Genomic DNA, 26,976 nt, shown 5'->3' with positions numbered 1-26,976 from the left:
GTAATCATGGACTAGTGTTTCACAATCAGGAATGGTTTCAGAAGGGCTGGCAATGAGATGTTGAAAAATACATTTTTCCGCACAACTTATCGACAACGTACAAAGGCGTGATAAGTTTTTGAAGTAAATCTAGAAAGACCTGCATACAAATACATGTATTTCAGCGTGCTTTCTCAGCCCACTTAATGCAACAGTGACACAGGAGATTTCTCTTTGACTGTAGAAACTCTCACATTTGGTAAAAACTGTATAGGGCTGACTTCCAAGAAAATTTCACACAATTCCTAAGTTGACTCTGAATATTTCAAAATCTTATAAGTTCAGGGTACACTGGATGTTTCAGTGATCTGGCGAAAAGTCTCGCTATGTGTTGAGCCTTCTAGTGTCATCCAAGAGACTCCATGAATATTGAATTTCAGACTATCATTAGCAGTAGTATTCAAAATGCCAAAGGCAATTCCAGGATTTTGTGCTTCTCATGTTTTATGTTTTGTTCAAATAGTTCCCTAATCTGCAAGTCAAATATTTCACACAGTAATGAAGGCCCCAGCATCACCTTGGTAAATGTCACTGGGCTTCATTCACTGTCAACCTGATGGGGAAAATGCACATAAGCTAGGCAATGTAAGATGAAACTGCCGCTAAACTGCCACTCCTCCGGAATAGAATGCAGCATGCCAGTTGTCCTTTGAAGAGAAAAGGGATATTAGATACTGAAACTGTGAAAGGGATGAGAAATCATGTATCCCACAAATACCAGGTATTTCATTAGCTGTGCTTGCTTTGTGCATTGTGCCACCCGTTATTCCTCCTGCGGGGTGTGTTGCCATAGAAACAGCTACCATAAGCATCATGGTACATGTATGCAGCCGTGCAAGCTGGTACAGTGTGGTATTGTTATGAGTTGTCAATTCTGCCATTGTGATGGAACAGGTGATGAAACTCCAACAAGAATTATGACCAGGGCCATGGTGAGGCAGCAGACATATAAACATCAACCAACAAAACTTTCCTTTATTGAGCTGATTGTTCTCATAAATCTCCTTTCCAGTCAATACAATTCTTGAAATAAATATACATACAGCATAATGTAGGGTACATACGGGGATTGCATTCTCAGCACAAACCATATTGGTTGAGTAGCATTGCTAGACATTGATGGTTTTGGTGTTGATGTAAAACGGCAGATGTACCCGGTCACACACAGGTGTACCACACATGTGTTTACTGAAGGGTAAATTAATAACAAGGTTTAAAATTTGTAGGTTTTTATGTTTGTCTGATATGCTGCAACAAAATGTTTAAAGCCTGAGTTCCAGCATGTACTGGTTACTGGCTGTCACTCTTGTATGATTTATACCCCAGTGGGAACAAACAAGCACGTCTCAAGGGAAAAATCATAATATAAATTACTTTAAAATTCTCAACATTTGGAAGAAGTAGAATCTCAGTAATACAACCAATATGGCTTTTAAAATGTTACCAGAACATAATTATGTAGTTTCAGATGCAGATGCACTAGTAGATGCTAGTCAAATGCAGATGAGAGCCAAGAAGTCTGTCTTCAAGTTTGGTGTTGCCAAGCAACCACAATGTTTGCCGAGGCAGCGTTTATATGGGTTTCACTGACCCAGCTGCCAATTGTTGTTAAGAGACAAATGAGAAACCTTTTCTCCATGGAATTCTTCTGAAAAAGGGAGTACCTGTAAATCTTTAGCAAAGTCATTTTGCAAGCATTTAAACTCGCAATCCTATCAAAGCTGAATAGGTCTAGGTACGGTTGCAATGTACTTTATAGCATATTAAAGGCACAAAGAATTCGACCATCTGTCCCCACTCTGATCTTTCATTAAAAAATTTGCAGGATTTTTAGTGGGTGTTTATTTTCTTTAATTTTTGTTTTTCCTGAGCACGTCTTTTTTACATTTCCCATAGAATGATCGTGTTTGGTGTGAGTTCAGTGCAGCCATGTAATATTGATTGATTCATCTTTGGAAATACAGAATGATTTATCCATCAGTCTTAATTGATGATATTGATCATCACCACCTTTTCTTCATTTATGACATTTCATACATTTTAGATGTCAAATATGCATTCCATAGTTGCCTAAGTATCAACTTGCTTTTCTCTGTTCCTTTGACCAGCGCGTTTTAACTGTAGAAATTTTTGTGAAACAAGAGATAACAATGAATTTGCCTCACAGTTATACTTTAAACAGACTGAATGCCAAACAGGAATTAGTATTTGGTTCAGTTATGTATGGCATGTGAAATACTGTCAATAGCCCTTGTTAAGTAAAAATTTTTCAAAATACCGCTTCCCATCGATTGAATATGATTTTCTATGGTGTAATTGTTATGAGAAATGAAGATATACTTTGAGAGACACATGCACATTAAAGTATATATAGAGTTCATTTATCTATAGATAGTTTGCAAAATTTGCATCGATCAATTAGCATTTATTTTTGAAATATGCCGCAAAGAGTTGAGTGTATCTGTATATGATTACTGAATGGACTGCGCAGCATGAAATATGTTTTGACAAAAGTCAACAATTTGAAGGTCACGTAGCAATGAAACATACTACCCAGACAGCTTGTTTCTACCATTAATGCCGTTCAGAAAGGCTGTTGTTGTGTATCATCCCATAAATGTAGATTATCTCAGCATGCATTTTGCTGACCATTATGCTGTATTTATCTATCATTTCCCAGCACTTATCCATTTCTGTCATGAACATTTTATTCATTTTTGAACGTTGAAGATTAAATGCCAAAATGGATTTTTGAAAAACATAGAATAGGAAAATGAAGTTTGGCCTGAAATTTTAATAAATTTGTCAATCACAAGTTATAGCCATGCAATAAATCATTGGACATATTTAATATATTTCCATATTTCTACACCTGTCTCCCTTATTCACTTAATTTAGCCATTATCACTCATGAACATGCACACCTAATAGCTATTTGAGCCTGCTATGTGAGCATGTATTGACTATTATCAATTCTGTCAATCAGAAAACGTGAGATGTGGATGTATCCATATGTTCACATGTGGATACATCTCTCAATGTGGTCAGTATAACTTACCCCATTAGCATGCACTTCCAGTATATGTACTGTATGTACCCGTATCTTATTGTGCGCGGTACATGTGTTGGTAAGCTACAGTGTAGGTAGTGTGTTCTTTGTTTCCATTGACATTCCATTCTATAGGGTAAATGAACTTTGCTGCAAAGATGAAGGAGCTTGGCCCAAGAAAATAATGTAAGGCCAGAGTAATTAAATCCTTTGTTTTACATCTGAGTTAGTAAGTGGTTCAAAAACACACACAGAAAATTTTACACATACAGGTTTTATATTTACTTCATTGTTGTCACGTAATATGAGTGCCGATTCAAGAATCAAAGTGAAAACTTCTTTTCACCTCCTTAACTTCCACTTCTATTTGACATTCTGCACACATGCAGGTGTTCTAGGTACATGTACTTTTCATAACAATTTTGCAAACATATATTTGTTGGTAGAAAAGCTATGCTGTAAAGTCCTATTCAAATACACTGCATGCTGTGAAAAATCTCAAAAAACTGCAAGGATGCAAAACAAAGAATTCCATACTATGGCCCACATGTACTGTAATGTACGTACTTTGATTTGATTGAGCAAACCAGGACACCCCTCATTATCAATTTTCTATCAGAACCAAGATTGTGTATGAGGGGTTAACAGGTGAAACATTTTAAAAAGTCAGTGATATTATCATTAGGATCTGCTCCAGTATCAGTGAAAGTATTTCATGAATTGGCCCTACAAAATAATATACAGTGATGATTTGGTTTTGCGAACAAACCACATCTGTCAATTCAAGTCATTAATAGCCATAAAATTGAAGCTGGGCTGTCACAATTTTCTTGTCCTGCTTGCACTGGTTCGAAGGTTGAAGGAGAACTTCCGATCTCCATATTCCTTCTTTCCTGTCATTTGTCATATTTACTCTTACGTCATTTACTGCAGGAGAGAAGAAATTTGTAAGAAAGATTTCACGACATTTGTTATATTCATGTTCCCTGCACACTTTTATGTGTTGGTAGTACTTTTATGTGTTGGTGTCAAGTTCAAAGGAATCTCTTGGGCTAAAAGAACTTGTTTGTGAAGGCTGATAAGTTCAGTGACTTCATTTCACTCATGAAAGGCATGCAATTTAGCGAATCAATGGAAAAATCATCTCAGGAGTCATTCATTCAGTTAATAAGCCCAAGGCAGTATGAGAGTACAGTCTTCTCCCCAGAGCAGTGAAGGCAGCAATCTTCAATTCCTGGGTTTCCTATTAGTGCCTGTTGACATGATAGAAGTCCTGTGTTCTCCTTTGAAAGTTGTGTAGAGTTCATCACTTTTTTCAGAGAGCTGATAACAAATGTAGCCCATAAAAGGGTACCAGGGTAGTAGCCATTGCCAATTAATTTATGAAAAACAGACCAACAATTAGCTACGTGTATCCACTGTCATAGTGTACATGTGTTTTAGCCGCTAGCCTGTCAAAAATTTCTGCAGAGGAGAATGGTAGGGTAGGACCAGAGGAGATAAGGATCCCAAACTTTACTGAGAGCTTCAGAGTTTCAAGATTTCATTTGCAGAATTTTTCATGATCTCTGACACTGACAAACAGCTTTTGAAACAGGGCTATTGATTGCAGTTGACGATAGCATGAGACCTTCTGTCTTTCAGAGCCACTTGAAGGCATCTTCAAAGTAATGGATATCTAATATGAAGTATTCATGAATCGTACCTGTCTGCTTCTCACAGCATGAGACAAACAGAAAATCCATAACAGTTTATCTTTCGTAATCTCAAATTTGTGAAAAAAAACAGCATGACAAAACATGGGACTCTCCATGGATTTTGTGCTACTCAGTAATAACTCATTTAGGCTATTTTTGTATGCTCTTATAATATACAACGATACATGTGGGATAATCATTTGAAGCGTGGCTAAGTCACTTGAGACAGATAGGATTTACATGCACTATTTCACATGTATAGCTACCATTATCATGCATATTTGTATTCATCAACTGTAGTATCTCCACAGGTAATTTATTAGGTTACTCATAATTGTGTCTAACAAATTCGCGTCTGTAAGAGAAAATAGAAATTGCTGTTGATTACCCTTACAACCTGTATGCCAGGTGATAATGTATATGGTATGGAATAAAAATAACAGATTAAGATGTGCAACTTATTTTTCAACACAAAAAGTCGTACTTGATCAATATTCCTAACTCTCATTCATATTGTAAACATACCTACATTTACCTTCAAATTTGTAACAGGCCTCATCCTCCAGAACTATGATTAGTATGTGAGTCATGTTTCTTACCCCAGGCATCATTTGTATACCTACTGTAAATTGCGTACATAGGCTAGAAACTGATACGTGATTGCTTAGAACTTTATGGACTCTTTGCAAAACAGAATATACTATATACTAGGTAATGAAAAAGTTCTTTCCATTTGTTACTATCTTTCATTTTACTGGAACATACGGTACTCTCATAGATCAGACAAAAACTTGTCTTGTGTTACTGTTTTTCATTTTGAATTTGGACAGAACAGACAAAAGATCTCATACTGGTAAATATAATCATATACAGTACTTGCTTCTACCATCTATGATATACCGGTAATTCAAGATGTCAGGTACATGAATATGTAAGGAATCATTTAATGGCATGAAATTGTAATACCAAAACAATACTCATTAATGTAATTTGCATAAATGAATACTAATCAACCTCGCATTGTGCACTGAGGGTATATGTGTATACCAAGGAAAAATTGACAAGAATAGGCAAGGTTTTCAAAACACTATTACTCCAGCAGCGTTAGGCATAGACGATTCTAACTTCATTTCAACAGAGGCACAAACATTTCCAGAGTCAGTCAGGAGAAAATCTCTCTGAACAGTGTCTATTGGTCAATTGTATTCAATTTAACTGACAAACAGGATTCTTCACATTTCAACTATTCAACCTGCAGGTTTCTCTCTGTGGAGTAATTCACATAAAAGCTGCTTCCTTTTTGCAGATTTTTGTTACAGTATGGCTGATTAGGCACCAAATAATATATATAGCTCATTAGACACCAGTTTACTGTGGTGTACATTTGATGAAGGTTCAGTGGAGTTTTTCAACGCTGATTACACAAAGATTGAAATGAACCCTTTCTAGTCACACTGCCATGCCATTGACTTTCTGTATGGAACACTAATGCTTCACATGGTGGTCCACGGGAAAGATTAACAATTGAAAAAATGATGAATTTAGCGATGACAGGGTCGATGTATTTGCCCATATTGCACAATGTATTGGAACACAGTGTACATGTATGTGACAAACTTGGTCTTGATAACTCATTCTGTAGGTAAAATTTTCTAATAATTCTACTCTGTATGAAAGAAATTAAAACATAGCTGTCAAAATAACAGTGTGGGGAGTACAGCAATACCACAGCAATCTCAGTAGAAATGTAGTGGTGTTTAAAGTTGGAAAGAAAGCTTAATCAGCTGGATATCCTGTGAATTTCCTGCTGTCCTATAATATATAATATGTCCAGGATTCCTTTGGTGTACATGAACAGATGGAGAACTTTGTAAATCAACAATAGTAATCATTAAATGTAGGCTTGTTCCTATAAACATAGCAGTATGTGTACAATATTGACTGTTCCTGGCCAAAATTTAGATGAAGTTTGCCTTTCTTGTACATTTGTTTATAATGGCTGCAAGTTTTTTGTGTTATCAAAACCTTGCTACTCAAACAGAAAAGCTGTTTGTGCTCTCTTATACTCATGATTTCTAAGAGAAATATGACAGTTTTGAATTCTCATGCCGGCAGTACTGCATTTAAAATCTGCCCGATTGTTAGTGAATCTCAGTTACATTTCCTGTTTTTGCCTCTCATAACAAAAAATCTAATGAAGACACATCGACATATCATTGGAAAATTGAGTCATTCAACCTAATATTCCTGTCAGTTGGCAAAATGCAGAGACATGAAAATAATCAAAAACCCTGGAAGGATATATCTGAAATTTGTGTGTTTCAATGAGATTAATCAATGTCTATCATTCATTGTTAGGTTTACACAGGCTTCATGGGCCCCTACATATGTTTCATGAAATTGACGAAATAGAAATGCTCCACAGGGAATAATTCTCACAATAACTGATGTTGACAACTTTCTTTGTCGCAGCTCCTTTAGGTGTTTGCCTCAGTCATTGCATATCTGGGCACTTGCCTCCGTTGTTACGTGTGAGGATAGACTGCATTTCAACAATGACAAAAGCAGTGCACGGTGACGCACATTAATCATACTGAATCCATGCCCGCCAGTATGCTGGGGAAATGAAAATTAGGACAACTGTGATGTTACCATGGTAACGGATTCCGAATGATTCTTACAAATGAGACATAATGATGTGTTCTACTCATCAGTTTTATTTGCAAGAATTATCCGTATTGTCAAGGGTGCAATGTTTTTCAGCCATGAAGGGTTTTCAGAATGTCCGTGAGCAGTTTGCCTCACTTGCATATTTATCACTTGCAATCAACATCTTCATATTGCTCATTTCATTTTGACAAGATGCATAAATTTACATACTGACGTACTCAAATGGATTTCGAGGGAAAACGAAGACTTTATTTCCACCATATAGTTAAGTTATTTTCAATGAAAATCCACCAAAGAAGTTCCTCAATTTCTTTTGATAACGGTTTATTCCACTTATGGCAATTCAGTGAATAGTAGTCTGGGTAGGAAATGGGAACTTTGAAGATGTTTTTAGATCTCATTTTGCATTCAGATTGTCTGTGATGAGCAGTGTGGGAGCAAAGCGATTATATCTCGGCCAGAGCAATTATTCCCAGCTATAATGCTACACCTGTCAGTGCGTAATCTCTCAAAAAATAATCCACTTTTTCCTTGCTGTTGCAATTCAGCTAAGAAACACTGTGCTGAAGAAATCATCCAACTCAATTTTACCTCAGACAGTGTCCAGACTTAGCCATTAATACTGCCGCATAATATCAGGTAGAAATGGAGAGCAAGCATGGTTGCCTCTGGTGTACAAAACGTGATATGTAGTCAAAAGGTTCTTGATGGAGATTTTCCGTCATTTTCTGCATGCTTTGATCCGTTGGGTATGACAGTAGAAATTACCATCGTCGGTAATCCAGGATCCCTAGTGCCCCCTTCAAATTCAGTGTGGTGTAGAGAATTTACCACTACTGGATAGGTACGTGCTCAATATAGCACCGTGTGTCTCGGATGACATTGAATAATACATGGAGATAAGTCAGGATTTAGATGGAATCCTTCCTCAAGTTTCAGCCCCTCTCACTTTGAAGATGGAAGAAGTGTCTGATGGCATCATACCCATGTAACGGTGTGTCCTATAACAGTTTTCTTGGATAAAAAGTGACAGGAAAAATGAAAAAGAAAGATAAATAACGCAAGCAAGGTCTAAGCTACAAAAATTATTCAAAAGTTAGCTTGTGTTCCCTTATACATCCAATGTAAGCACGCACGGCCAGAATTGAGAATGGATCAGAATACAATCATGGTCAAATACATGTAAATCTCAGACAGTAGAGGCTTCTACTGTTTAGGGTTTATTTATTCATTTACATGTAAATTTCACAGTAGTGACCTTCCCTTGCAGCAGGGTTTTATCAAAATGTAAGTGGAGACTTGCCAGCTACTAAAATTCTTGTCTTTTGTTTTAGTCATCGTTGTATTGCGATATCTTCAGCCTCATTCAATACTGAGATACAATGAACTCTACATAATGATCAGCATCCTCTATCTTGAAAAACTTGAGATAGTGTCTTCACATAATCAGACTGTTTAATATGTTACTTTGGTAATAGTCAGCATAAATCTATCAATGCCAATAAATAAGTTGATGCAAATATTTCACAAATAATTGTACCATGCTCCAATATTACTGTCCTTCAGGATTTTGAATGAATGAATGAGTGAATGAATGAATGAAATTTGAATGAATCGCAAATGTTTCCCAGACCAGCCTCCAGTGAGCCATAAATTCACTTCAGCTGTGATCACATTAGAGATGACTCTCAAAATAGTCAATGCTAAAGTTCTGTACAGTAATTCCCATGTCTGGTGATCAATCTCCTCATCATCATGTGGAGTGTTTAGAAGAAAAGATTACGATGTCGTGTATGGTGCAGCAGTAAACATTCCAGGCATACATTGTATGAGTTACTTCTATGGGTTTATGTCTAGGAAGATATAGCATAGTGGTAGCGCAACACTTATACAGAGAGTACATTAATGTGTTTAGCATTTGAACTCCGGTACGCGGCGCACTTTATTTGTGTAGCAGAGATGCCAGTGCACAAACTTCCTAGCCACAACCATGCAAACGTCTGTTAAGACAACTGTAAGGCAATTTTTAACTTCATTTCCATAGACAACTTATGTCCATGGACATTGTATAAAGTGAACTTTATTGGAGTGGTTCGCCAAAGGCTGGCGCCTGTTAAGAGGGTCATGGGCCATTATGTAAAGTTAATTTTTTGTAGTGGGCCGCCGATGGCGGCCCACCGGTAAAGAGGGTCGATCATGGCCATTGCATGAAGTAATCATGGCCATTGCATGAAATAAACCTAACTGGAGTGGGCTGCCAAAGGCATCTGCCCGTTAAGCGGGTCATGGGCCATTACATAAAGTCAATTTATTGTAGTGGGCCGCCGCCATTACATAAAGTCAATTTATTGTAGTGGGCCGCCTTCGCCCGAAGGCAGCCCGCCGGTAAAGAAGGTCGATCATGGCCATGGCATAAATTGAACTTTATTGTAGGTCTTATGTTTTTGAAAATGTGGTGACCCCCCTTTCCTACCACTGTACCAGTGAAAAAGCAATGACCCCCCTCTTTGTGGATTCCAAAATTACGATGACCCCCCTGGATTTTGCCCTCCGGCCGTAAAAACTGAACGGTCCCATCAACTTAGCCTGTACATTTACTGCAAGTACGTCAGTTATGGTTAAGACAGCTGCAAGATTTTCTCAGTTCCGTAGTTATCTTTTTTAATTTTCATTGACTAGCATTACTGTTATCATCAATCTCCATTACCATACAACCAACTCTTTACAAGTAATGGACTTCTGTGCAAAATATGACTGATTTTTGTACATGGACATGCATTTCTACCTCTGTAGTTGATAATGCAACTCTTGAAAGTTTTAAGTTTGCCTACACATACTGGTACCTTTATCTCACTACTATCAGCCAATTAACCAACTGCACTATTTCATCAATTCTGTCTTATCTTTCTCTCTGTTTCAGTGGAAATGCAAGACCTGTATGCTTTCCATTACAATGCACCCAATTTACAGATCTCCAAGTCACTAGGCTGGGACCTCTTCGATATCGAAACAGACTTCAGCCGCATGGGACTGCCAAATGATACCTGGTCTTTAACTTCTATCAATAAGGATTACGATGTGAGTATGTGAGAGAAAACGCTTGACCTTCGGAGCACTGACAAATCTCATCACACTGTTTTTCATTTGTCTTGTTCAGTAAATTTTACTGTCATAAAATGAAATCAAGTTATGGATGACATTATTCTTTTTGTAAAGGTTATGACTTACGTCTTTTCTACTCAACAGGCTACTTGTCATATTCACTAACCAATGACAACTGTGTGCATGATATATTAAAGTCTTTCATCGCTCCTTGTTTGCGACATTCGTGGTGGCACTCTCCTGCCCTTGACAATTTCAGCTTAAAGGGTACTCGCCTCAGCAATATAGAGCAACCAGCCCACCTTGTCTTTACTACAAATTTGTCTTCCCTACAAGATTTTTCATGTCGACTTTCGTATCTAATTTACCTCTAGCGCTGCGCAAATCTTGCATTTTCCCATCATCACAAAGCTCAGTGGATAGCAAAGAATATCGAATGATGAATGGCTACTATATTTAACCAAGCACGACTCTGTAAAATTCATTTTGTAAATATTCCTGCACCAGCCGAACGAATTCTCACATTTTCAGATGGCATTCAGGCTGCATTGTAAAGCGAAGTAGTACATGTACTAGTGTGAATTGCATTATAAGCTGCTGTGAAATGTTTCATACATAGGCACACACTTGCTATCCATTGTGTATACAGTGCTTGTAACCAGTCAATAGAAGAAAATCACATTGCGATTCACGTGTTTAGAGGAAAATTCTTCCAAATTTGAAATACTCTAGGGAGACTGTCCTCTCTCTGGAGAAATGAATGCTTCTATTGATTCCTAGGCATATGCACATAAAAAGAGAAAAATCTGTATATTATCTAGGCTTGACATTTAATGCGTCTGGGCTTATACTATTGTTGGGCAAGTGATGCAAAAAGCTCATATGAAAATGATGTGCTCAGAACTGTATTGGACTCATTACAGCTAAAATTTTCATATATGCTTTGACACTCATGGTATGTCGATAGGTAATTTCCTGAGTGACAATTGCTGCTCAGGCCGTAGTACTGAGCAGGAATATTTCAAATTGATTTTATGTATGTGTTTATTTACACATTCTTCTAAAAAGACAAATCTCCAGGATTAGCCATTGGAAAGGAAAGAATATCAGTTATACATGTAGCATGTTCATGTTACCAGTACATGGAAATAGGCTACATCATCTTGATGCTTGGCACAGCAACTACCTGAACACTTACCAGTATTTCAAAACTTGATTTTGTGATTGAGACAGCATAGTGTGCAGGGTATGATTCAGTTTTTATCAGAACTGTAATAAAATGACAGATGTCTAAAAAGACATCAGCACAGCAATGCCTGCAGGCTAGGCAGGGGTAGTGTGCTGTGACGTGAACACGAAGCAGCAGGAACAGTCTGTAATTTTAGATATTTTCAGACCAAGGCATGCTTCATTTGAGACCAAATACTTCTATATTGCATCCTGACATATCAGACCTCTTGACATCGTACCTGTACACATTGTGTGCCATCATGGATTGTGGGTTGAAATAGGGCTGCAGCTGTCATCTGCATACCGGAACCTTGAAGCAGCTGTTGAAAATGAAATAATTTTGCCTGCTGTAAATATGACTGGAGTTTCTGTAAAAAAAATGTAAAACACATTGCAAGATAAAATATGTGATATATAGTAAGCACAAACTGTATTTCATATCATCATAAGTAGAAGTTGTGTGCCATATCTCAGACCAAATTGCAGAAAACCATCCAAAGTAAATACTCAGGAGCAGTATACATACAGCCAATTATTTGGAGTAGAGAACCTTTACCCTCTCCTTACATGTACCTATACTGTAGTGTGCCCCTTGTTTCCCCCTCAGTTGCGTGCCACCAAACCATATTTATCATTGCTAATGTAAAAATGATCTGCATTCTACTTCAAAAAGACTTCATGAGAACCACTGCGCAGTAAATCTCAAAATGGTATCTCACTTTGAAAGAGCATGATGACAATTAGCATAAATAAATGCCAACTGTAAGCCTATCACGATGGTTTTCATGCTTCTGCAATGAGTGGATGATCAGGTCTGACATATCAGACATTCATAGCTCATTTTACCAAATCAAAGAGCAGCCAGTGTATATCCAGGCCCTGTTCAGCAGACTTTTACACAGAAAAGCATAGCAATTCCAGACAATGCAATTATCATGACACCAGATGGAAAGTCAGTGTATTAAAACGGTACACGAAAATTCAATACACAATGAAGCGAATTAAATTAGGTTTTTGAAAAGCATTCAATTTGGATGCAACATATATCAAACTCACAATTAAAAATTAATACTAAAAGTTAGAATCACCTATAGAAGATATTAACGTAGCTCTACTTACCGTGACTCCTGTATGTTATTCATTTGAATTCATTAATGACGTTCTTTACTCTGTACCGGTATTTGAGGGTGATAAGAGTTCCCAATTGTCACCAAAAACAGCTTATACCAGTACACCATGACCTAGAAATGAAAATGATACAAGAAAACATACAAATATTTCTTTGCCATGGACTCAGAGATGATGTATTCATGATCTGATGGAAACTAAATAATTAGAAAATCTCCACTTACTTGTAATTCAGGCTTCCAAATATTTAGTTTTAAGTGGCCAAAAAGATATGATTACTGTGGTCATGCAAACATGCACATCAATATTGAGATATAGTATTGAAAAATTCATTATAAAATAGGTAAATAATGAAAACAGTTTTTTCCCAAGCACCAAGAGAAATTGCAGTGTGCTGAACAATTAATGGCATTTCTTTGAGAGTTCATTTCAAGACTATTAGCTCAGAATTATCAGTTAATAAGTATCTCCCCCAGACAGAGTAAAAATCTCCAGGTTAATTTTAATAAGTGTCTCCCCGCACAGAGTAAAAATCTCCAGGGTAATTTTATAAATGTCATAAATCCGTCTGCAGTACTGGTGACAGGGGAAAATATGATACATTATGTCTGCGATGTGTCTCATTCTTTTTTCATCAGAGTTGGGATATGATGGACAATTCTAATAACAGCTTTGAGTCAAATCTTCAAAGAACGCTGATTTCATGGAACTGAAAAGCATCAAACATTCATATAGACAGCAATTTCTGCCATGATTCCAAGATCTGTGAAAATCATTTTCTGAAAATCACCACATGAGTTCCAATAAAAGCTCTTTGTTTTAATTTTTGGTCTTTCAACCATAGTAGAACACAGATGATATATTCACTAGGATTTGCTAAAACTATTATTAGTTCCAGTTAGAATAATGAAAAAGTACTTGTTCATTGCTATGGAAATGCAGCAGGATTTCTTTAAAAGATCTTCATAAATAATTCCACAGTTCTTGTATGAGAGCTCCTTCCTTTACAAAAAGACACTTTGACACCAGTGCGTACTTATGCATGTTTTGATTGAAAAGTCGTGTTTTACCATGTGGCACCAATGTCACACATCCTCAGATTCGAGCGAAAGAAAACATCAGAGAATTTTGCATGTTTCATCAGGAGTGAATGCTAAAATGGTACTTTAATGTGTATCTGTTAAGTGAAAGTATACATGTAGTAACAACTGTTATATTTAATTATCATGCTAGAGCTGTAATTATCGTAAATATTATTTTTTTTGGTTCATTCGACCCTTGTGCTGGGTTTCATGCCCCAAAAAATGTCAACACATAAAAGAACAATGATGGTGACAGCTACATGTCTACCGGTATGTGTGTAAGAGTAGCAATGAGCAAAGTACGGGTACATTTCTCATGAAGATAAAAAATTATTACACACCTGAAGAACAACATTAGATGTAATCATTCTCATGAAAACAGTCCGGTTTCCTAGGTGGCCTTCCAGTAGATATTTAAAGCAACTAGACCCCCTAGGATTATGTTGGTTGGGAATTTGTTCAGTGTGTGGCAGAGCAATTTTAACGGTAAAAATTGATAACTAGTAGAAAACAGGACTTACTTTCATGCTACATATGCCTTCTGTGGCGATCATCAGATGATGATCGTCGGATGATCGCTACAGATGACACATGTAGCGTGAAACTCTGAGTAACATTCAAGTCCTGTTTTCTACTTGGTAACAATTTTTACCATCTATCTATCTATCTATCTATCTATCTATATATATATATATATATATATATATATATATATAATATATATATATATATATATATATATATATATATATATATATATATATATATATATATATATATATATATATATATATATGTTTCTGTCATCTTGAACAACCATAAATAGCTTTTTGATTCAATAGAAAATGCAAATGCAGATGTTGCCTTCAACAATGATCATCAATCAAATGTACAGGGCTAATGTATTTGACGAGGTATCACCTTGATGTAAAGGTATTTCAGGAGTCGTTAATGAAGTCATATTGTCCACTCTTTTGGCAGGCTTTACATACTTCAATTACATGTGCAGCTGACAGATATATGTATGCTTCTCATTGATTTGAATTACTGTAGACTTTCTGAAAGGAAGTGATGTAAGAACCATTGCATGAATAGAGCCCCGTTAATTACTTCACCTACCTTGTGTAAGCCGGAAACTTTTCCTGCCACATGGGAATGATTTCCCAATTGTTTAGTCGACAAGGTTGTTTCAAAGACTTTGGCAGGTGTCTATTGATCTGATGATTGACGAGGACTTAATGTGAATTTCAGACAAATATTTGATTGATAGCTCAAAGAAAATGAACGGTGGTGGTCAATATCCTTACCCTTTCAAATCTATTTGTCCTCTTTTCCAAGAATCATCAATCAGTCAGTGTGGTGTTTGATACAGATTGAAGTGAAATTCATTTCATGATTTTTCAAGGAATAAATGCTGAGAAGTCTTTGAAAATGTTGCACGACAGCTGGATTTAGACACGTCAATTTTATGCTCAATTTATATGTAAATGTGTCTCTGTAAAAATTATTTTTCTAGAATAAGTCATTTCTAAGATATATATGTGTCTATTAGAGCAGCAGTATTGATAAAAGATGACTGGTCAGCTTACAGTTAAATTTAATGCAATAGTTTCCAGAAAAGTGAAAAATTTTAAACCTATGCTGTTTAAGTCGTCACATAATCCAATAATCTTATCACCATTATCCTAGGGCTTATGTCTGTGCTTGCTGATAGTTTAATTTCTCACATATCTATACCATATGATTTGTGAATACAATCTCTTGGAAAATTGACAGTGAACTAAAGCTTTGTGAACGTCCACTCCACTGATATTACGTGGAAGATCGGAAAGGAAAAGACAAACCCAGATAAATGATGTTAAATAATGTTAAATCATGAAAGAAAACTCCATATATTATTTCACTATTCAGCGCTTCCTCAAATGGTATTAAATGATTTGCTATGATACATGTACTTGGCATACAACACATTAACCTACATGGATGTGACTCACACTCAATAACAGACTCATCCATCCCACAAGGTTTTTAGTCCCCACGGACACCGTCCGGGAGGACTTATAGGTTTGGTCATGTCCGTGCGTGCGTGCGTGCGTCCGTCCGTGCGTGCGTGCGTGCGTCCGTCCGTTCACGCAGATATCTCAGAGATGCCTGGAGCGATTTCATTCAAACTTGGTACAAGGATTACTTCATATGTCATACAGATGCACGTCGATCTGCTTTGTGATACGATCCAATATGGCCGCCAGGCGGCCATTTTATTACGATTTTTTCATGTACAAAGCCATAACTCAGACATGTTTCAACCGATTTTATTCAAAGTTGGTACAAGGACATTGACCAATGTCATAGATATGCATGTCGATTTGTTTTGTGATACGATCCAATATGGCTGCCAGGCGGCCATTTTATTACGATTTTTTCATGTACAAAGCCATAACTCAGACATATTTCAACTGAATTTATTCAAAGTTGGTACAAGGACATTGACCAATGTCATAGATATGCACGTCACTTTGTTTGTGATACGATCCAATATGGCCGCCAGGCGGCCATTTTATTACGATTTTTTCATGTACAGAGCCATAAGTCAGACATGTTTCAACCGATTTTTTTCAAAGTTGGTACAAGGATATTGACCACTGTAATAGATATGCATGTCAATTTGTTTTGTGATACGATCCAATATGGCTGCCGTGCGGCCATTTTGTTACAATTTTTTCATGTACAGAGCCATAACTCAAACATATCTCAACCGATTTTATTCAAAGTTGGTACAAGGACATTGACCTATGTGATGCATATGCACGTCAATTTGTTTTGTGATACGATCCAATATGGCCGCTAGGCAGCCATTTTATTATGATTTTGTCATGTACAGAGCAGTAACTCAGACATGTTTCAACCGATTTTTTTCAAAGTTGGTACAAGGATATTGACCAATGTCATAGATATGCATGTCAATTTGTTTTGTGATATGATCCAATATGGCTGCCGTGTGGCCATTTTGTTACGATTTTTTCATGTACAGAGCCACGATACTCAGGCATATCTCAACCGATTTTATTCAAAGTTTGTACAATGACATGAACCTATGTCATACATATGTACGTCAATTTGTTTCATGATATGATCCAACATGGCTGCATGGCAGCCATTTTGCGGCTGACTCGCAGCGTGTTTGCAAGGTTATATCTGATTGGTCGATTGTCACTATTCACAGCAACTTAGGGAGTTTATTTGTATTATTTAATTGTAACGGTAAGATTCTGCCAACCAATTGGATAACAGCTTCGAAATCGCTGCAAGTCGCCCCCCATTTTGTTACAATTTGTTCACGTCCCTTGGACACGTACGATTTTATTCACCAATTTTATTCAAACTTAGTGCAAGGACATTGACCTATGTCATACATATGCACATTGATTTGTTTTGTGATACAATCCAATATGGCTGCCGTGTGGCCATTTTTTTCCCCGATTTTTTCATGTCCGGAACCATAACTCAGACATGTATCCAGCGAATTTATTCAAAGTTGGTACAAGGACATTGACTTATTTATACATATGTATGTCGATTGGTTTCACAAGGTGGTCAAATATGGCCACATGATGGCAATTTTGTTATGGTTGTTTCATGTCGAGAGCCATAACTCTGGCAAGTCTCAACTGATCCTATTCAAAGTTGGTACATGGACATTGACTTATGTAATACATATACGGTACATGTTGATTTTTTTAAACAGTAACATCAAATATCGCTGCATGGCGTGATTTTGTTACAATTTCTAATGTACAGAGCCATAACTCAGACATATTTCCACCAGTATCATTCAAAGTTGGTACAAGGACATTGACCTATTTCATACATATGCTCGTCAATTTGTTTCACGTCATGTAGCAGTAACATGTCAATTATTGAAGTTTTGTAAGTAGGCTGATATGTCAAGAAATACTGCACCAAATTTCATGAAACTTTGCACAGATGTTAAGCTCACATTGCTTTAACATTGAAAAAGACATTTATCAGTGTCATTTTAATTAATTTGTAATTGCATATGTAATGAACTTTCCTAATTAGAGTGATATAGCCACAAATTAATACAACGTCAAATTTGATGAAACTTGATACAGATGTTGATCTCATAGTTTGTTGTAAATACTGCATCAAACTTCATGAAATATGGTACCAGTGATAATCTATTGAGTATTAGGATTGTATGCAAAAATTTTTTGCAACACCCTGTTGATTAATTCCTAGTTGACTCATTTTATGAACTTTAGGATGGTGGCCTACATTGGTTTTATGTTTTCATCACCATGGAACTCATTCTTGGCCATTGAGTGCCATCTGTATCAAAGTATTTTTATCACAGACCTAATTAATGAAGAGGACTCTATCCTCTCTGAGGACTTGTAATCAAAGTACCCATTAACAAGTGGGGACTGTGTCATCAACGATGACGCAAGGTTTTTAACTTTACTTTTTGATAGGAATATGTGATTCTAAATTTGCTTGATGTGTTCAGAGTACCTCAACTCTGAGATACTCGTACAGTGTTTTTGGACAATTATTACCATGCTTCTTGTCAGAGATGAGAGCGAGAGTATAAAACTTGATTGGAATTGTGTTCACATTTTTAAAGCTTGGATGTACTCAGTCTCCTGCAGTCTTCATCTCTTCTCCTTATTGTCAGCAATGACCTGTGGCTGTGCATTGTAAATGTCCTGTAATTTGTAATCTCTGTTCTGCAAAGCACTGGTAATGGGTACATAGACCTCATCTTCCATCTGCCTTAAGGCGCAGTTTTGTCTCTCTGACTTCGTGACACTGCTTCAATGTTAGCCTTTTCCAATTATCAATCATGAAACGTATTATAACCACAATCCAAGGGCAAAATTTCTTATGGATGTCTAATATGTACGTAATCTCACAGCAGAAAATAGCCTCTGCAACTTATGTGAAATACATTGCAGTATATTAAAGGAAAGGCTCAGTGTGTATTTTGCATTCAATCAGTCTACAGTAAGTTTGTACTGTCACAGGTTATGTATGTACTCTAAGTAATATCATCCTCAATGCTATTATAATGTGATCCTGACTAATTAGATGGGTTAGATAAATTAACAAACAGCCAGTTTGAACAGCAGAAAAAAACACCAAACTAGAAAACCTGGGTGAGTTATTGAAACGAATTAATAACTCCCAAAAACGAAGTTGCAATTTCCTGACAGCTGGCTGGACCAGGGTTGTATTTTAAGAGTCTCAGTTTAAATATCTGCAGTGCTATTGAATAAGATAGCTAGCAAACATGGCACAAGACTGTATACAATTGTGTTTCCAACTACTATTGTACTGGTACTCATAATTTACCCATTTCACAATTGTATGCGTGTTGCATCAGATTTGAAGGACATTAACCCTGTATCACCCCATCATCTAGCATGACAGCACAGCTGGTGATCGTTTGAAAGCAAAGAAAATGTATATCACAGATGTATTACAGGTTGTGTTGGTATAGTGAGTGCATAGTCAATAAAATACATTTATTTGAAATGTCTGTCAAAGAGGACTTAAAAAACAGCCTTTTCAAGACTGGTCATAGACCGTTCATTTATTTTAAAGTAATTTCTATAAATTTACGATTCTTCAGAGAAAAAATGCTCAATATTTTGCCCACTTTGTATTGTGAGCATTGTACTGATACAGGCCCCTTCAAATATGCTGATTTTAGCAGCTTAGTATACGTAAGGTAAGGTGAATGACCATCTAAGGGAAAGCTATGTGATTACTGAGTTTGACTTTTATATGCACAGTAGCTGCAATGATTAATATTTGTAGTCAGAAAATATACAGTGAGTTTCACGTTGTTATGTCATGACATTGTTACAAAAACGAGATAAACAGACTACGTACGTATTGGCCACACTGCTGCAGGGAAAAACTTCAAGGATGTGAGGAGCAGATTGATTTGATGCTTTTATGAATGGGATTTATTGACGATACATATTGATGCACATATTTGGAAAGCATTTGAGTATTTATTTTCCATTTGTGACATCCTCAAATAAACACAGTCTCACCCCTTAAGCCGTAAAGTCAATCTTTGTGATATGAAATCCTGAGCACTGATATTTTGAGTGATTCAGAGTTTACCCAAGGAAATACAGGTATTATCTGGTGATTATTTATGTGAGTCTCAAGGAGTGCACTTTCTGTCTGTGTGTGGAATCAATACATACCTTGCTATGGCTTTTAATGATTGTAGCTGGGCACACAGGATTTGCAACCACTATGTCTGATATTGTTTTGCAGAGATTTAATCCTAAGCAGCATTGCGCCCCAGCGAGTCTATTGTCTGTATATTGGATTAACAATGGTATGCAGACATATCTATTGAAGATAGAAATATAATAAAACACACGTGTTAGATGAAAACAAATATTGACTGTAATACTCATCTAGCTTGCATATGTACAATTGATCGATATACAATCTAGAATGTACTAAATTCTCTCAAAGATGAAATACAAATTTGAAAAACACATTTCTGTTGATTTCTACATTTTGCCTATGTGTCCACTGCATTTACAATATTTCTGTTGTGATTTTTTGACCTAGAACTGCAATGCTAAATATTAGAGTGTACTAAGGTATTGACACTATTACATGCAAGTTATTTGTAATCAACAGATACAATTACAGGTGAACTGACTTTACCTTTGTGTGAAAATTCTCCCTTTTTTCATGAAAGGAAAAATGCTTTTGTCATAGCATTATGCCTTTCTAGGTACACTAGTACTAGGTAAGGGTAATATAGAGTTGCAATAGTCTCGGACAGATATGATTTGTATTCAAAGTCGCTTTCCCCGTCAGCAAAGGTGACAAAATCTAGGGCTTTCCTTGTTGTTTGCTCCAGTTAATTTTCCAACACGGCATTATCAGCTCAACTGGATCAGAAAAGTAGTTTCTGTACCTTAGCTAGCCTTTGGGCAGCTTAAGGAGATGTAGAAGAAATGGATGAAAAATACAGTGTAGGCAATCAACTGGAACGAATGTACGCAGTGTGTGGCAAAATTGTGTCCTGCTCAGAGTTTCATGAATTAGCAAAAGTTACTTGGAGGTACTGTATTGTGAAAATATACTCTTTTTAAATTCAAGTTCATCGGTGAAACGCTTTTAATGCAGGGCCACCATAATGGCATACAAGAGCATGATGACAGACTGACGTCTTTCAACTTTTACCCCTCAATGTGCCTTCCATGATGGATGGATCCGAGACTTGTCGGACTTGTTGGTACAGAAAAGGCCTATCCATTATCACTAATATCCAACATGCACCAATGGATAAAACAGGATTATTTTGGAGCTTGCACAGGGCATAATTATTTCCTCAAGTGACCTCATTATTGATATTTTTGTGAGCAAGTTCCCAGCAATATGAGAGCATTCTCTTTCATATTTGTTCCTAGTACTGTCCATAAAAACCTGAAATTGAATATGAGACCGAGAATGATAATGACTGTTGTGTTGATAGGGCAAGATCTTCAGCTTTTCAACTTCTCCAATGAAGTGTTGTATTGTTTTAAATGCTCTCAGAGTCAGACTCAGCCATATTAATTTGAAGACTTTACTCTGATACATTGGCTGTACAAGTAGAACACACAAAAAGTTGATTAAAATTGAGAGCTGGTGGATAGCATCCTTCCAGGAAAATATAAATGTACATGGAAAGGCCTGGAACACATTTTTTCAATAACTTTTCAATTTGTTTCACGAGTGACATTAGCTGACACCGAGCAAGTAAATTAGATTACCTTGCTCTTTCCATTCATGAAAATTGAATTACAAACCTACATGCACCAGAATTGAATTCAGAATTACCTTCTAGGAATCGGAAACACACAGTGAACAACAAATTTTTGTGTGTGTGCTTTCAATTATTCTATGCCGGATTTCTTCAAGGGCTGTATGTACATTGGTATAGTCTCTGCCTTGATGGAAAAGTGGATGTGTTTGCTCTGAGTGTAAGGTGTACAGTATATCAAAGTGACAACATCAAGTACTGGCATCACTTTTATCGGTGCAATGAAAGCCTCTTATGGTATCATAATACACATATATCCAGGCCTATCATTGCCATCTGCCATGGAAGTACTGGGAAAATATTGAAGGATGCAAATCATCAGGCAATCAAGTTGTGTATTTGACCATGTCATGCATGGCACAGCATTCTCAAACCTTATCTCGCAAAGGATATAGAAATTCAGAAAAAATAAACATGGATAAGAAGCTTTTAAATTTTCTGTAGAAGTGTAATAGAATTCACATTTTACTTTCAACTTCAGCCCAAGCATGGTAGTAGTAGAGGTTATAATGTACTTACGTCAACAGATTTGAAGAATTGCTTGACACAATCGAATATGAAAGTAGTTCACTTTTAATGGTACCAGAGATAGCCAAATACTGGTAATTGCCTTTCAATTTGTCAACGTATGCTACATACCAATGAGTCAGAAATGAATTGAAGCCTTCAATGATTGTAATTTTGAGGTCCAGTGAAACCCATCAAATTGGAAGCCTTGCAAAATCAGGAACCTTGGCATGCCACAATGAACATTTTCCTTAATTCACACAGAGATCAAAGACGTCTCTGTTGAATTAACATCTCTATAGCCACTCTGTAGATTGAATGTCCCTGTTCCCACTCTATAGACTGAACATCTCTGTACCTGCTCTGTATACTGAATGTCTCTGTGAGCTGGATGGTTTGTTATCTCCTTTCTGTACTGCAGATAGATAAAAATCAGTGAGGTGATGGTACATCAACACTCTGGAAGCCCCAGTCCCATACAAAATAACACTACATTTCACAGTAAACTCCCTTTTCAGGAAAGCTTTTAGTAGTATTATAAATCTAGCTGTGAGAAAAGCTGTTACTAATTTTGTATAATTGAAAGAGGGTAGCTGTTTGCATAGTGTGCAAGCATTATCCCTAAGCTCTACATGTGCAAAATTATGAAAATCTCATGAGAGACGCCTCGTATAGATAAACAACTAATTTGTATGCATCTTATATTAGCAGTGACATTTACTTTTCATTCTGTGCCAGCAAACACTCAATTAGGATTTGCCTTGTCATGGAGTTTTTTTCCCCCTGTCATTTATTGCAGATATGTGACACGTATCCAAGGAAACTGTATGTACCGTCATCAGTCAGTACGCACATGCTCGTTGGGAGTTCAAAATTCAGAAGCAGAGGAAGACTACCGGCCCTCTCATATCTGCACAGGGACAATGGGGTATGCGTGACATTGTTGCTTTTGTGTGTTTGGCATATGATGCTTGTGTGATGTTATATATTATAGCCCTAACAAGGGACTATGTGCCTGAGGGCAGGTGACCATTTGCGTGATGCCAGGAGGGCAAATGGTCTCCTGCCTCAAGCCTAGGGTAGCATAGTCCCTTGTTTGGGCTATAATGTTTTAATTACATGCCTCTCTTAACTTTTTGGTTATTTGAAAATAACAATGATATGCTTTATTTCCATGAAAGATGAAAATTAAAAAAAACAATTTTCACATCATCCAACAGCCCATTGATATGTTTAAATCACTATTATGCGGTTTATCAAAGTTTTTTTTGCATAATTTTCTAAAAACCGTATTTCCTATGTAAAACATGTAATTCAATCAGACTTAAATCCTGCAGTTTTGAAGTTGAAAATTGTGCCAGGTTAAAATGATTGACAATGATGTCATCAACAAATTACCATTGAATCCAATGTGGTACACAACATTCGATATATAAGGCATGTAATGAATGATGCACATGTATAATCTCTTCATCACAGAAGAAATTAACTCAAACTGCTGAAACTCAGTGCAGTTTACAATACAATCAAGTCACATACATTGATGTAGCAAATAGTAAAACAAAATTAATTCACCTTTGCACTGAGTTTCCTACCTGCAAAATTTGTGCCAATCATAGTGTGAATTACTATGGCATCCAGGAATGTTCAATTTTGAAATACATAGTGCAATATTCGGACCAAGGCCAAGTTCATAGGCACTCAGACCACATTCCTCTCAGCCACCCTGCCATCTTAGAATCAACTAAGCACAGTACTTGCTTTTAATAAAGATTGTATGATCCGCTATGAAAATACAACCAAAATAGGCCATGAGGCACTGGTTGACTTTCTAGTCGGGAACCATTATTTTGATATACCCGTACCTTTGTCTTTCCAACTAAATGAACATCAACAATGGCATTTTTGTGGAAAAAAAATGGATAAATTTTATGAGAAACAAAGTATCACAATAAGCTGCACAAATTTGTACAGTTCACACTACTGTTATAGAGAATGCATGGGTTCCTGTTGTTTATAGCATGATGATTATTTGTGAGGTTTGAAATGAATTCAAAAATTTGTTGACATTTTCCCTATATGGTATTATACTAGAATGAGCATTTGGGATAATCCAAATCTTACAATACTATGTCGTTGTGCTGCTTTTGTATACTAATTTTCAAGCTCGTTGAGTAACTGAAGTTGTCACCGTTTTGCCATTTTGAAAATGAAAACTTTGATTTTTTATGACAAAGTATATATATTGTTTAGTGACCATCTTGAATTCAAAGTACTGATAAGTTTTGGCAATCTGTTTTTCTAATTCATAAATTTGCATAAAGACTCCTGATTTTATCATGAATGTAGAATGGCATTTCTTTATGAAAGTTTGAGTAAACCCATAAAATTTTCAATTTCCAGACATGTACTACCTTAATCGTCAGTGTGTATGCAGCACAGACAGTTTAATATTTTTGGCATATCATGTTCCCTTGCAGGCAGCAATATTGCGGTGCAGTCAACCACTGGCAGGGTTCAGTGCTAGATGTATGGAAGATGAACAATTGCTGCAAGCCGTGGTCAAGGCGAATCCTAACAGTAATTTTGTGTACATAGTAGATACAAGACCAAAGGTATGTCAGTGTTCAATAAATCCCACTGCTGCTGCCAAGTCACAGACCAATGATGTGTCTTATTAGCTCCTCAGTTTTATATACTGAGGAGCTATTATTAGCTCCTCAGTTTTATATACTGAGGAGCTATTAGAATTGAAAACCAGTATGGCGGTGTCAACTTTTACTTCCTTCTGTCAAGATTTGGCCAATTAACTTACGTCTGTGTGTCCATGTGTCATGTGATAAACTGGTGCATGTTGGGGCCAATTAACTGGCTATCAACTTCAATGTGTTTTTGTTACATAGGGATAACTATGGGAGCAAAGTTTTTCGACAAAATGTCACATGACCAGCCACTTCCTGTACCTCATTAATTATGCACATACATAATTCTGGGCTTAATAATAGAGCTAGAGGTCTGATTTTTGGTATGTAGGGATAACTATGGGATACAATTTTTTTGGACAAAATATCACGTGACCTTGATGACCTTTGACCCCAAATATACACAGATGTCCATAACTCAGTAACCACAAGTGCTACATCCTTCATATTTGGTATGATGGGAGACCCTTATGGTGCCATATCCTGTACCTTATTAATTATGCACATATCTAATTCTGGGCAAGCCAATAGAGCTAGAGGTCTGATTTTTGGTATATAGGGATAACTATGGCATACAATTTTATTTGACAAAATGTCACATGACCTCGATGACCTTTGAGCTCGATTTCACAAATACTACTGTAGCCTTTCATCTTTTTAGCATATTGATTTTTCTTTTGCCCCTGTGCACCGAGATGTCTCGAAACCTGGTCATCGCTGCTTTGCAGCTATATTTCATTCTGCTTTTAAAATACCAGCAGGTCAAGGTTTTCGTTATAAACCATTACACACTGACAAATTAAACACTCTACAAACAAAATATTTTAATTTATCAGTTGTCATCATTGATGAATTTAGCATGGTTGGTAAAAGTTTATGTAATTTTATTAATCTCTGTCTTCAAGAAATCAAAGGAAATAAAGATATTTGGTGGTGTGTCAATAGTCTCTGTAGGTGATATGTTGCAACTCCAACCTGTCTTGGATGGATGGATTTTTAAAGATCTATACCAGGGATATGGCCCTTTATCAATAAACCTCTGGAAAGAGTACTTTACAGTGCATGAACTGACAGATATTATGCGACAGAAAGATTTACTTAATTGTCTCAGAGTTGGCCAATATACACAAGAAGATATAAACCTACTTCAGCAAAAGGCTGATTAATTTTCTGGTCAAGCAGATCAATGTGAAATGCAATTCACTTGTATACTACAAATGTAAATGTTGAAAAACACAATGAAGCAATTTTCACTAGAGTGCTGACAGAGAAATTACGGTGGCTCACCTGCATTCCAATGCAGTAAATGGCGCTTACTCACTTTACTAGTCGCCTGATAATAAACAGCCACGTACTCCATCAGGACAGATTGGTGTTAATGTAAGCAACTTATATTAATGAGCCGAATCATGCCGTATATACAATTAAATGTATCTAACTCAAATCTTGTGTATCCCGTATCCCAACCCCATGCCTCCAAGTCAATTACTGCTTACCAACAACCAACTACTTCAACTGGCCTCACACTTGAGGAGCTTCAGTGTCCTTGACGCTGAAGCTCAATAATGATGTTGATAATGTGTTGATGAACAGTAAAAAATCATACATGTAATTGAAGATACTGAACAACATAGTTACTCTTTTGTTGTGATAAATTCATCCTGTAGAAGTTTAAATGATGGGAAAATATGCACATCAAATCCTCCACATTGTCGTACATGCTTCTGTCATACTTATTCTTACGGACTGACTACCGTATATCAGTCTAAAAAGTGTGTGACGTGCTCAAAATTTTTAACCTTTTATATTTACAAAATTATGATCCTGGTTATTAAATAACACCCTTTTTCTTGTTACCCCTGGGAGCTCACACGACATGTGATGCATTGATGTGTGGTAAATT

The 26,976-nt window shown here is 36.6% G+C and overlaps 1 protein-coding gene across 4 annotated transcripts in view; it reads left to right on the top strand.

Moving 5' to 3' along the window:
* The window catches only part of LOC139131739 (phosphatidylinositol-3,5-bisphosphate 3-phosphatase MTMR8-like), a 61,586-nt gene that overhangs the window by 18,602 nt on the left and 16,008 nt on the right, over window positions 1-26,976 (top strand). For all 4 annotated transcript variants that reach the window (XM_070697942.1, XM_070697941.1, XM_070697944.1 and 1 more), the window contains exons 4-6: window positions 10,376-10,533; window positions 23,171-23,299; window positions 24,852-24,986. In XM_070697942.1, coding sequence (XP_070554043.1) covers window positions 10,376-10,533; window positions 23,171-23,299; window positions 24,852-24,986 — 422 coding nt within the window. The remainder of the gene's footprint in view (window positions 1-10,375; window positions 10,534-23,170; window positions 23,300-24,851; window positions 24,987-26,976) is intronic.

The sequence above is a fragment of the Ptychodera flava genome, chromosome 4 (genome assembly GCF_041260155.1).
Source record: "Ptychodera flava strain L36383 chromosome 4, AS_Pfla_20210202, whole genome shotgun sequence".
In the NCBI taxonomy this organism is placed as follows: Eukaryota; Metazoa; Hemichordata; class Enteropneusta; family Ptychoderidae; genus Ptychodera; species Ptychodera flava.
This window is presented reverse-complemented; position numbering and strand designations above follow the sequence as displayed.